Raw genomic sequence first — 13,780 nt, forward strand, 5'->3', positions numbered from 1 at the left:
ATGCCTTGGTACTGAGTAGGAATCCAGTACACATCGAAACACAATAAAGAAAAACTCAAAAAAAAAAAAAAAAAAAAAAAAAAGTAAAATGAAAACAACCAAACACACAAACCAATGGTAAAGTGAGAGTATGCCTGCCTATAGTCCCAGAATTTAGGAGGCTGAGGCAAGAAGATCTCAGCCAGGTGGTAGTGAGGTATGCTTTAATCCCAGCATTCGGGAGACAGAGGCAGGTAGATCTCTGGGAGTTCAAGGTCAGCTTGGTCTACAAGAGCTAGTTCCAGGACAGCCTCCAAAGCTACACAGAGTAACCCTGTCTTGAAAAACCAAAAAGAAAAAAGAAAAACAGAGAAAGAGTTAGTAAGCAGGTAAAAATAGAACAGTGAAGGAGGGCAACAGAACACTCAGTGCCCTTGGGATGCTGGGTGAGATCCCCAAGTTAGTAAAGAAATAGGATATTTGTTTAGAGAGAAATCCATTTGTACAACACAGCTTGAAAAGTACATAATTTAACTTATTCAAAAGCTTTTTAAAGGTTTATTTAAATAATTAATTTTATTTTATGTGCATTGGTGTCAGATCCCCTGAAATTAGAGTTATAGACAATTGTGAGCTGCCATGTGGATGCTGGAAATTGAACCCAGGTCCTCTGAAAGAAGAGGTAGTGCTCTTAACCACCGAGTCATCACTCCAGGCCTTAAACATAAATATTTTTGTTGTTGTTTGTTTTTTGAGCCTGTCCTGGAACTTGCTCTGTAGACCAGGCTGTCCTTGAACTCACAGATATCACCCGATTGGAGAAGCTTTCCTAGTACTGGGATTAAAAGTGTGCTCCATCACGTCTGGCTTAATTTAAAATCTTTAATTAACACATTTAATAGTCATAACAGCCTATAGCAGTCTAGAATATTGATTTCCAAATTTTTGTTTACTCAATTAACAAAATTCCAGTACATTATATTCTTAAAAAATTTAATCTTCTTAATTTTCACTCTAATATTGTAATGTCATGAACTTGTTCCTGACTGGGACAATTTGGAAAGCAGATGAATCACCTGGTCATTTGGGAGATTGTGACAGGTGGACCAGGTTTTTTACACATCCAAGTTATGCTACATAGTGAGATCTGGTCTTAAGGGAAAAAAAAATAATATCATAAACATATTGAGGTCTACTAAAGCCCAGCCTTGAAAAGCCTTTTTGGACCCAAATCTCCATCTATAAACACCAAGGTTATTCAACTATATCACTGCTATGTTAAGGATTACCATTTGAAGCCAGGTGTAGTAGCACACATTTTTAGTCCCAGCATTCAAAAGGCAGAAGCAAGTGGATCCCTTTGAGTTCCAGGCTAGCCAAGGAAAACTACATAGTGAGACCTCAATAAACAAATAAATAGCCACATGTGGTGGCATAATTTACAACTCTACTATTCCCTGCTCTTTTTTTTTTTTTTTTTTTTCGCTTTTTCTGTGGTTTTGGAGCCTGTCCTGGAACTAGCTCTTGTAGACCAGGCTGGTCTCGAACTCACAGAGATCCGCCTGCCTCTGCCTCCCAAGTGCTGGGATTAAAGGTGTGCGCCACCACCGCCCTACTACTATTCCTATAGAGGGAAACTGCCCAGAAATTTGAGAGATCCCGCCTCAACAAGATGAAAAGTGAGAACTAATTCTTAAAAGTTGTCCATACACACACAGTCACTCATTTTAAAAAACAAAACAGGCCTGCAGCCTTAATAGATGATGTTTACAACCCGGAGGAAGGCATGGCAGGGTGATTTTCAAAGGCTCAAGCCCCACCACCATACCTTGGTCTCTTTGGAGCTGCTGGAAACCTTCCCTTCAGTCTTCTTTTGCTTTGAAGTGGAGGAGCTATTCTTGCTGCTGCCACTATTATCCTTGTTGTTGGTGCTGCTGGATTTTAAGGAAGAAGACTGACTGACAGTCCTCTTCCGAGAGCCATGCTCTGGTTTTGAATCTTTTGAAGGAACAGGCCCAGCAGGTGAAGGCAGCAAGTCCTTTTCTTTTGTACTACTCTGCTTAGATGACCTGCCAAACAAAATAAATGTCCTCATTTCTGCAGAGTGATATAGGAGTGAAGAATTTTCCACTTTTTCACTAGCTTTTAAGGCAAATTTGCAAAGACATTTTCCATATGATTGCAAAACAAAAAGAGTGTATTCCATAAAGTAGTCATCTTGTTTCTTCCTCCACCTGCCCCCATTGACTTGTTTTCTCTTTTCTACAATAATGCCCAGTGCCTGAACAACCCCACACAATAAATATTCTGTGCTGACTAGTTTTATGGCAACTTGACACAGGCAAGAATCATTTAAGAGATGGGAACCTTAACTGAGAAAATAAGTCTGGACTTGTAGGCAAGCCTATAGAACATTTTCTTAATTAGTGGTCAATATGGGAGGACCCAGCCCATTGAGGATGATGCCTGGGCTAGTGGTCATGGGTTCTATAATAAAGCAGCCAGATCAAGCCATGGAAAGCAAGTAAGCCAGTTAGCAGCACCCCTCTATGGTCTCCTATCCTGTTTGTCCCAGCATCAGCTCCTGCCTCCAGGTTCCTGTCCTGTTTGAGTACCTGTCCTAACTTCCTTAAGTGATGAGCAGTTGAAGTGATGAGAAAACATAAGCCAAGTAAACTCTTCCCTCCCCAAGCTGCTTTTAGGTTACAGCAATAGTAACCTAACTGGGATATATTCTTATCTCACTAAAAAAAAAGAAGAGAGTAAATACTTCCCATTTCTATTAGCTAAAAGCAAAGCTCTTAACTTACTACTTCTGCATGTGCATAAATGTAGATAACATTTGGTCATTAAAAGAAATACTCTGAAGTATGTAAAAAAAATACCCAACAACAAATGGCCAATACTGGTATGCAACATGATTTGGGGACATACTCTCTGTTGCTGGATGGCTTGTGGCCTGATGGGTTCTTGTCCTCCGTTTTGGGTTTTTTGCTCTCACTGGCTCGGTTATCATCATCATTCTAGACAAAAAGAGAAACAGTAGTAGGTCTTAAGCATGATAAGTGTGTCTTATCATACACAGCCTAAACACTATACCAGATTTCCCTAAAGTCTTAGATGGCTATCTCTTTTATGTAATAATTCTAGGGTCAGACAGATTCACAGAAATATAATCAAGATGTAACTCACAAATCATAAATCCACCCTTTAAAAGCACATAATTCTAAGGTATTTAGTTAATCAGAATTGTACAGCTATCATCACAATCGATTTTAGAATTTTTTTTTAAAAGATTTTTCTGTATTTATTATGTACATAGTGTTTGTTTGCCCGTATGACAGAAGAGGGCGCCAGATCTCATTATAGACAGTTGTGAGCCATGTGGTTGCCGGGAATTGAACTCAGGACCTCTGAAAGAGCAGTCAGTGCTCTTAACCTCTGAGCCATCTCTCCAGCCAGATTTTAGAACATTTTTATCATCCTTCAAAGGCACTCAGGTCAGCAGTCAGTTCACAACTTCTTCTCCAAGGCCATGATAATCTTTAATCTGCACACATGGTCTTTCTAGACATCACATGAGAGGAATCATATAATGGGATCTTTGCTACCTGGCTCCTTTTTAAATATACTCTTTTTTTTTGTTTGTTTGTTTTTTTTTTCGAGACTGGGTTTCTCTGTAGTTTTGGAGCCTGTTCGGGAACTAGCTCTTGTAGACCAGGCTGCCCCTGAACTCACAGAGATCTGCCTGCCTGCCTCTTCCTCTTGAGTGCTAGGATTAAAGACATGCACCACCACCACCTAGCTTAAATATACTCTTTTAATGAACAGTATTCCATTATATAGCTATAACATATTTTATTTATTCATCAGTTAATAGCCATTTTTTGACTAATGGCACTACAATAATAGGTTTTTTGAGACAGGGTTTCTCTGTGTAACAGTCTAGCTATCCTGGAACTCACTTTGTAGACCAGGCTGTCCTCGAACTCACAGAGCTCTGCCTGCCTCTGCCTCTCGAGTGCTGGGATTAAAGGTATGCACCACCACCGCCCAGCTCCATTACTTTCTTAGATATATACCTGGGCTAAGCGGGGGTAGGGGAGTGGGAGAATAGGGGGGTGGCGCACGCCTTTAATCTCAGCACTCGGGAGGCAGAGGCAGGCGGATCTCTGTGAGTTCCAGGCCAGCCTGATCTACAAGAGCTAGTACCAGGACAGCCTCCAAAGCTACACAGATACCCTGTCTTGAAAAACCAATATATATATATATATACCTGGACCTATAGATGGTGGATTAAAAGGTAACTGTAAATTCAGCTTTTTCGAGAAACTGCCAACTATGTTCCAAAAGTAGCTGCATCTCACAATTTTACTAGCACTGTGTGGAAGTTCCAACTCTACAATTTCATCAGCACATGAACGTACTGCTACTTACTAACAGCTTCGCCTCATCATCTCTGAAAAATGTCTTGGCAGAATCACTAGTGGAAAGTCTAACTACTATTGATGTTACTTCCATAAGTGAATGTAGTAAAGCAACAGGAATGTAAACAAATAGTCCACCCGTACTGTAATAGAAGTCTGCTTGCCACCAAGGGTAAATTCAGATAAATGAAGCCATGAGAAAAAGTCACCTACCGACTGCTTACCAGTGACAGGGTCTTCTCCCAGTATTATCAGCATAAACTCATGGAACTGCCCTGACACTTCACCAAGATAACATTTAAATAATCCTAATTCTTGGGGAATGGCTGAAAAGGTATCTGAGTGGTTAAAAGTCACTGGCTGCTTTTGTAGAGGACCTGGATTCTAAGTACCTATATGGTAGCTCACAATCATCTCTAATTCAAGTTCCAGGGGATCTAACACCCTCTTTTGACCTCCTTGGACACCAGGCATAATATGGTGTATACACAGGCTCTACATAAAGCTGACCTTATATACTAAGCTTTGTCTTTAAATTATCTTAAAAGTTTATAGGGATGAGACTAGGTTATGTGCCAACAAACTTCCTTCCCATGTTGGAGCTTATTCAGGACTTCACACATGCTCAGCAAGAGTTCTACCACTGCACCACAGGGAATGTTCTGAGTACTGACCTGTGTTAATGGAAAAAAACCTAGGCACATGGGTGTATAGTGGATGGGTGAAATTCTCAAGGATGTGTATGTCACAAAATAATGAGTCAGTTTTGCTTACATTAGGCTAGTAATAAAGTATGGCTTGACCTGAATGTACGACAGGAAAGGATACATACATTGAAAGACTTTGGGGCACCTTACCAGTACTGCACCCCCCTTCCTGAGAACCAAGGGACCCTGGTAACCAACCACACGTGCACGGTAGCTTTGAGTACTTTCCATCCCCTTTGTAGTCTTTCTTCAATAGACCCAGACTCTGGAACTGGGGTGAGATGACCTGCAGATTACCTGCAAGTGTTCCTCCTTGTTTGATCAATTAAAGTTAGCTGACTGTTAAATGGACTAGTCAAAATAGTTGACAAATGACTTCTGGACTCTCCCTTTTGATTCTGTACTACCCCCTCCTTGATTCTGTGTTTTTTTTCTTTTAAAAGAGCCTGTAATAGACAAAGCAGGGGTCCTTCTCCTCTTGAGGCTGAGGGACCTCTGCCGTGGCTGCAAAATAAAAATTCCTCTTGCTACTGCATCAACCGCGCTGAGAGTGTCTCTTGGGGTGACCTCCTCCTTGGTGGGGCTTTAGGGCCCAACAACATTACATTTCCACTACAGATCTTGGGGTTTTTTGTTTGTTTGTTTGTTTTGTTTGTTTGTTTTTGTTTTGCTTTTTTCAAGACAATGTTTCGCTGTGGTTTTAGAGCCTGTCCTGGAACTAGCTCTGGTAGACCAGGCTGGCCTTGAACTCCCAGAGATCCACCTGCCTTTGCTTCCTGAGTGCTGGGATTAAAGGCATGCGCCACCTACTCCAGATCTTGACTATGTGAAAAATCATCTTGCTTTACTTAAGAAGACAGAGCATTTTACTTTATGTCTCAGAAGGCCTTGCACTCAATTGCATTTTCCCTTACAGCTCATAATCCACAAACTATATTTCCATAGCATTTCAGATACTGGTATCTAAAAATGAACAAATAGGGCTGGCAAGTTATCTCTGCAGGTGAAGTATGACAACCTGAGTTCAAGACCCAGGATCTACATGATAGGAAGAAAGAAACTGACTCCCACAGCTGTTCTCTGGCTTCCAGATATGCACTGTGGTATGTGCACACACCACATATAGATACAAACTATAATTTAAAGCAACAGTGGCTGGACGGTGGTGGCGCATGTCTTTAATTTCAGCACTCAGGAGGCAGAGGCAGCAGATCTCAGTGAGTTCAAGGCCAGCCTGAGCTATAAGAGATAGTTTCAGGACAGTCAGGACAGTTACATAGAGAAATCCTGTCTCAAAATAACCAAACCAAACCAAAACAAAACCAGCAACAGTGACTATGTATGTAAAGCAAAATAGCAAGTACTTGAGGATAGAGTGATGGCTCAGCAGTTTAGGGCACTTGCTCTTCTTCCAGCAGGACCAATAACCAGTAACCAGTCATGTAGCTCCCAACTAGCTGTAACTGGCTCCAGTGAATTTGACACCCTCCACCAGCTTCCAAAGAAACATACACAGGCATGAGTCTACATACAAACACAGAAACAGACACAAGACAGACAGACACACACAGAGCATATACTCACAAACATAAATAAAAACTATTAAAAAAATAACTAGTGTTTTAATATTAAGATGTTTAAGTACGTGGAAAGCTGAAACAAAATTATTTCTAAAACAACAACAACAAAGAAACCCCCCATAAGAACCATAGCCCCTTACAAACCTTGTGTTTCCTCTTGCCTTTGTTGGAAGCCTTTTCTGAGGTTTGCTTCTGCACCTCTCTCACATGTTTTTCTGGCACATTTTTCTTGTCCCCCTTGGGTGGCTCTGTTTCTTTGTAAGGCTTTCCCGGTATTCTAGTCAAGAGATTCAGGTCGATCTTCACAATGAGTGGATACCTGTCGTCGGGCTCACTGAGTGGGGAAAGAAGCTCCTTCTCTTCCATAGGAGAGAACATTCGTTGCCGAAAAAAGCTATCTTCTTCCTCCACGGAGGAGGGCTTGACAGGAGTCCTATTGCTTTCGGGGTACTTAGGAGTCTGGGAGGAAGGAGGGGGGCTCTCACTTTCATCTGAATCTGAGGACGAGGTATCTGTTTCTATGATTTCCCGAGATTTCTGGGAGGATTTGCTTGATGACTTGTATTTCTTTTTTTCTGCTATAGGTCGAGGGGAAGATTTTGACTCCTTTTTGATGTTGGGTTTTCTTGAGCCTTTGGTAGCTGCTTTGTGCCTGCTGGAGGGCATGCTGGTAGCCATGTCTACAGGGGTTTCACTTTCTATCTTCAGGCCTCCACGGGGCTCTTCAGCAGCTGACTTCTCAGTTTTTTTGGGTTGTTTTTTGCCTACAGTTCTCCTCTGTGTGGTGTTGTCACTCTGTGCAGGAGACTTTTGCCTCCCACGCCCACTTTCTGATCCCTTTTGGATAGTTTTAGAGTCTCGTCCTGGAGTAGCAGAGCTTGTTTCTTTCGGCCCTCCAGGATCAGTGTAGTTATTCCCAGCACCCTGTTCTCGACCTTCTTTTTTGTAGGCTTGAGACGATGGGATGTTACTGTCTACAGAAGAAGCTGGGGATACTTTATGTGGGTTCACTTTGTTCAACCAATTATCAAGTTGCCATTTGTTTGTTGGTGGTGGTTCAGGCTGAAAAAAAAAAAACAAACAGAGAAATAACATAAATGTAGGGTTTTTTTTCCTCCCAATACTCCAGTTCTCCCCCTCTTTATAAAGTCAAGTAAGAGGAAAAAGAATAATGCTTAAGTTAACAAGTATTTGTTTGTCAAGTTTCTGCCAGGATTAAAGCACAGGTAAAATACTATTAGCTCTAATCACTTGGCCTCCTGAGTGATTACAGGTAGAGACACCATGAACAGCATATGATAAATGGCCTTTAAATAACCGATATTCCAGTTAGGAGTTCAATTTGAAAGGTACTATTGCAAATGACTTCATTCTAGAGAGTAAAGATGATGTCAGTACCAGGAGACTTTCAGCTGCACTGTCCAATCTACAGTGCAATTAGACAACATGAGATACAGTTCGTTCTCAGTAATTACAATAATATAAATTCCCTACTAAGATGCAAAAGTAAGGATTAAATCCTAATTTTTAAAAAAGCTTTTAAAATAATAAGGAAACAAAAATGGTTTAGGTTTTCTATAAGATACATGGTTCAACTGCCTTTGATCAAAATATGCAGTGATGGGCTGAATGGATATCATGAAAGAACTTGAGGGCTATGGGAGCAGTCCCCCTCACCTCAGGAGATGCATTCTGTGAGGGCTCATTTGCCTCACTGTCACTGGAGCTACTTTCACTCTCCGAGTCAGAGCCAGAGCTGCTTTCAGATCCACTGTGGCTGCTTGAGTCATCCCTGGAGTGATCTGCTCCCTCACTATTATGATGTGATGGTTCAGAGTTACTGAAGGAAATAAAATAGAAATGACAAAAGTTTTTTTTTTTTTTTTTTTGGTTTTTCGAGACAGGGTTTCTCTGTGGTTTTGGAGCCTGTCCTGGAACTAGCTTTTGTAGACCAGGCTAGTCTTGAACTCACAGAGATCTGCCTGCCTCTGCCTCCCGAGTACTGGGAATAAAGGCGTGCGCCACACTGCCTGGCAAAAGTTTCTTTTAAAAACAAAACCCACCCAAATCTTGGTTACGATGTGTGCATATGCTATTACATTTAAAGGAACACAAAACTTCATTACAAATGAATAGACATCTCCCAAAAGTTTCTAACGCATCACTCACCTAATAATACTCACTTTTAACATACCTTAAAATTCACCTAGTCTGAGTACATAATTTAATGAATTTTAATTAATAGAACTATACAACCACCATCACATTTGGCATTATTTATAAGACCACTTTTGATACCCCACGATTTTAAATCAATCTAGTCTCAGCTATCAAAACAAGACAACCACAGAATAAAATGATTTCATTCCCTACCTTCCTGGTGTACTCCTTGGCATTGTCTTATCACAGTCCTAAAAGTAAAGCATAAGAAATCTGTGAAATGACTAATAATATGAATTCCTGAACAAAAACAACAAAAAATGGCTTCTCTAACACAAGCATCAATATTTACTTAATACAGTGATTTAAAAAAACAAAACAAAACAAAAACAGAACACCACAGCACTCAGAAGGTGGAAGCAGCAGGATCATGAGATTGAGGCTAGCCTGGGCCACTTGGTGAAACATTGCCTCAAAATAAAACCAATAACCAAAACACCACAAACAAGAACAAACCAGGATCCTGTTTTTATATAAACAAGTAGTACTTGGGCTGGAGAGGTGGCTCAGAGGGTAAGAGCACTGACTGCTCTTCCAGAGGTCCTGAGTTCAATTCCCAGCAACCATATGGTGGCTCACAGCCATCTGTAATGAGACCTGGTGCCCTCTTCTGGCCTGAAGGCAGAACACAGCATACATAATAAATAATCTTTTTTTTTAATAGTACTTGCCTAGCTCAAACCCCAGGAGTACTACTACTACCAAACAACAACAAAAAAAAAAAGAATAAGACTTAAAAAAGTTTGGGGTTGGAGATGGCTTATCAGTAAGAGCACTGACTGTTCTTGCAGAGGATCCAGTACATACATGGTGTTCACGACCATCTGTAATTCCAATTCCAGGTAGAACTCGATAAATATCAATAAAAAAAGATGTATATAAAAAAAGATGGTATCTCAAAGTTGTTTTGATTTGCATTTCCATGATAGCTAAGGAAGAAGAACATGTCCTTCAGTATCTTTTGGCCATTTGAAATTCTGTTGAGAATTCTCTGTTTAGTTCAGTACACCACTTTTTAATTGGGTTATTTAGAATTTTAATGTCTAATTTCTTGAGTTCTTTATAAATTTTGGAGATCAGTCCTTTGTCTGATGTGGGTTGGTGAAGATTTTTTTTCCCATTCAGTAGGCTGCCTTTTTGTCTTATTGACAGTGTCCTTTGCTTTACAGAAGCTTCTCAGTTTCAGGAGGTCCCATTTATTTATTGATGCTCTTATTGTCTGTGCTACTGGGGTTTATTTAGGAAGTGGTCTCCTGTGCCCATGTATTGAAGGTTACTACTTCCCATTTTCTCCTCTATCAGGTTCAGTGTGATCGGATTTATATTGAGGTCTTTAATACATTTGGACTTGAGTTTTGTGCATGGTGACAGATATGGATCCATTTTCATTCTTCTACATGTTGATATCCAGTTATGCCAGCACCATTTGAAGAGTGGAAGGAGTGAGAGTATGAGCAAGGAATTCAAGACCATGAGGGGGTCATCAACTGAGACAGTTTGCTTGAGCCATTGGGAGCTCACCAACTCCAACTGGAATGGGAGTGAGCAAGCATGGGAACAACCAAGCCCCTCTGAAGGGGGTTGACAGATGGGGCAGACTGAGGGGCCACTGATAGTGACACTAGGCCACTGATAGTGACACTAGGATGTGTCTCTACTGCATATACCGGCTACATGGGATCCTATTCTCTTTGGATGTAAACCTTGCTCAACCTAGATGTAGTAGGGAGGGCCTTGGACTTTCCACAGGGCAGGGTTCATGGCACTCCCTTAGGGTTGGAGGGGTGGGGGGAAGAGTCTGTGGAGTGAGAGGAAGGGGACTGGGAGGAGAGGAGGGAGTGGGAATTTGGCTTGGCATTTTTTTTAAGTAATAAAAAAGAAAGAAAGAAAAAAATCCAGTTCTAGAAGATCCATACATATAAAAAAATAAACATTTTTAAAACTTTCATAAATATTTCTTATAAATAATCTCCTGCTTCAAAATTATGTTCTGGTCCACAATAAATGTTAAGCAAAAATGCCGGGCAGTGGTGGCACACACCTTTAATCCAGCACTGGAGGCAGAGAAAGATATCTGTGAGTTCGAGGCCAGCTTGGTGAGTTCCAGGATAGGCTTGAAAGGTAAAAGAGAAACCCTGTCTTGAAAAACCAAATTAAATGAATAAGAAACAAACAAATTAAATGTATGTATGTTAAGAAAAAAAATCAATCTAAAAACAAAAAACAACAACAAAAAAGAAGCTTAAAGACATTTCAGAAAAGACTACAATAATCCAGTGTAAGAGAGCTTACAGGAAAAGGTATTGATATTGAGCTAAGACACAGTGAAAGAGTCATATAAAGGACTGACAGATTGCATAGCAGACACACCTGTTCCCCATCACTGTCTTCACTGCTGCTTAGTTTTAAGTCATCTTTTAACATACTAGAGGGAAAAGGCAGAAAGGAGCATTAATTAATCACAGCAGCCAGAGTACTAAGAACTTAACAACAATTCTAAAAATAATCATTATGTTAGCCAAAAATTGAAACACATATACATACACACTCTCTCTCCTGTTTGCATTCGTTCACATTCTAGTAAAAGCATTTAAACTGGGCAGTGGTGGTGGTGCATGCCTTTAATCCCAGCACTAGGGAAGCAAAGGCAGGTGAATCTCTGAGTTTGAGGCCAGCCTGGCCAACAGATCGAATTTCAGGGCAGCCAGGGCTACATAGAACAACCATGTCTCATAAAACAAAAATAAAAATTAAAGAAAGGAAAATTTAGTGTTATGCAAAGAGAGCAGTGGTCATGACAAGAACAAAACTTCTAATCCCGTAAGTAAAACATTCAATTTTGTTTTCTAGATAAACTCTCACATATACTCCTGTTACAACAAACATGTCTCTAATTGTACACCTGCATGTATACTAAAACAATTAATAAAGCTTTGGTCTACTAGATAATGACTCCAAAAGAGAAGCAAGATAAAATTGAAGCATCAAGCAATCCCTTTTTTGTCTCCATGGTCCATGAAGAGAAAGAACTGAGTACTTCTGGATCAGATAACTGAAAACCTTAACACAATTTCCCTAGTCAAAGTTCTGGTTCATAACTGCCTTGCTATGAAGACAAGCGACATCAGCAGAAGAATTTTGAGTAAGAAATGAATGTGTATGAATTTTTAAATCCAAGTTGCAAATCTTCCTTCACTGAAACTCAAGCTGAATTAAAAATATATAAATACGATAAGCTGACAATTTCTACAACTTGTTTTGAAAGTAAAATCAAAGGTTTAAGTTTTCTTTAAGTTCAAAATTATTAGATTTAAAATCTGAGTAACACAAAACATTCTGTATTTTGTTGCTTTTTTTACATAAAAGAAAAATTCACGTAAAGTTTGAGAGCTCTGCACCTAGAAATACTTACTTCTTCATTACCCTCCTGTTTAAAGGGTTCGAGTCTCCAGTCAGCAGAAAGAGGTCTTCTCACAGCAGCAACTATTGCACTCTCCCCTCAAAGCCTAATCTGCATGTCTAAATCTGACCACAAATTCAAAATACACATAACACACAAATCATCTGGAAATAAGTAACCAGATGATCATATGAGAAGTGTTTTAAAATTAGTTCAGTAAACGAAATTTTTAAAAAGTTTTCTTTTGAACAAGGGTTTAACATAGCTAAAAGACCAATTTCCAGTAAAGAAAATGTATTTGCTCTGAATTCTCTCAGCCCTTATGATTTAATAATGGCAGCTCAAAGAACCTGTTTACATATGTGAGTATGTCAAAGCCTTTACAATGCTGCTCTAGGTGCAGCATGTTTTTGTTTCCTCAGCAACCAAAGTGGTATGCCCATATGTAGCAGACAGGCACTATTAGTTTGGAGCATAAAAATGTGATGACAGGGATATAGTAAGTTTCTCAGCAGGGCATGGAAGTTGTTTTTATTCATGTATTTCCTTCCTAGTCCTCCTTTTGTTACATGAAGAGGTTATTCGGTTGAGGTTAGCGCTGTGGTCTGTCGCTGTGGCACAGGAAGCAACCTAATGGCTATTTCTTTGGAACTTTGTTGTAATCACTGAGTTAACCTGTGATCTCAGGAGTTCGAGTACTCACTCTCTAGACGTAATTTATTATCATGTAATACACCAACCTCTACTATGATACATATTTCTGATTCTACCTACAAAATATAATAAAAATATGAAAACTTAAAGATAAAATAAACTATGTTGCATTTGGTGGCTAAATGGAAGATTTATTAAGAAGAATTCTATCTTTTAACACATTTTTTTTAAATTAAACATTCAGTGGTGGCGCACACCTTTAATCCAGCACTCAGGAGGCAGAGACAGGTAGATCTCTTTGAGTTTGAGGCTGGTCAGGTCTATAGAGTGAGTTCAAGGACAATCAGGTGATGTAGAAAGTTCTTCTGTATATATGTTGCTTTTATTGCTTAATGAATAAAAACTTAATTGGCCTGATGGGACAGAGTAGAGCTACAGGGAAAACTAAAATGAATACTGGGAAAAAGAAGGCAGAGGAGTCAAGAGAAGACATGTAGCCCCACCAGAGACAGACACTGGACGGAACTTTATCCAGTAACCACAGCCAAATGGCAATACACAGATTAACAGAGATGGGTTAAATTAATATATAAGAGTTAGGCTGAAGTGGGAGTCCCCTCTGTATGCTGTATTACCATTAATGAATAAAGAAACTGTTTTGGACCTAAGGCAGGGCAGAGTTTAGGTAGGCAGGGAAAACCAAACTGAATGCTGGGAGAAAGAAGGGTGGAGTCAGAGAGAAGCCATGTAGCCCTGCCTGAGACAAACACCGGAACTTTTTTTTTTTTTTTTTTTTTCGAGACAGTATCAAAC

General features: G+C 39.8%; 1 protein-coding gene across 2 annotated transcripts in view; it reads right to left on the reverse strand.

Moving 5' to 3' along the window:
- Aff4 (AF4/FMR2 family member 4) overlaps window positions 1–13,780 on the reverse strand; it is an 86,046-nt gene that overhangs the window by 17,216 nt on the left and 55,050 nt on the right. For both annotated transcript variants that reach the window (XM_013347199.2, XM_005350097.3), the window contains 6 exons: window positions 11,284–11,338; window positions 9,067–9,104; window positions 8,371–8,533; window positions 6,838–7,755; window positions 2,914–3,002; window positions 1,808–2,048 (listed from right to left, as the gene is read on the reverse strand). In XM_013347199.2, coding sequence (XP_013202653.1) covers window positions 1,808–2,048; window positions 2,914–3,002; window positions 6,838–7,755; window positions 8,371–8,533; window positions 9,067–9,104; window positions 11,284–11,338 — 1,504 coding nt within the window. The remainder of the gene's footprint in view (window positions 1–1,807; window positions 2,049–2,913; window positions 3,003–6,837; window positions 7,756–8,370; window positions 8,534–9,066; window positions 9,105–11,283; window positions 11,339–13,780) is intronic.

The sequence above is a fragment of the Microtus ochrogaster genome, chromosome 7 (assembly GCF_000317375.1).
Source record: "Microtus ochrogaster isolate Prairie Vole_2 chromosome 7, MicOch1.0, whole genome shotgun sequence".
Lineage (NCBI taxonomy): Eukaryota > Metazoa > Chordata > Mammalia > Rodentia > Cricetidae > Microtus > Microtus ochrogaster.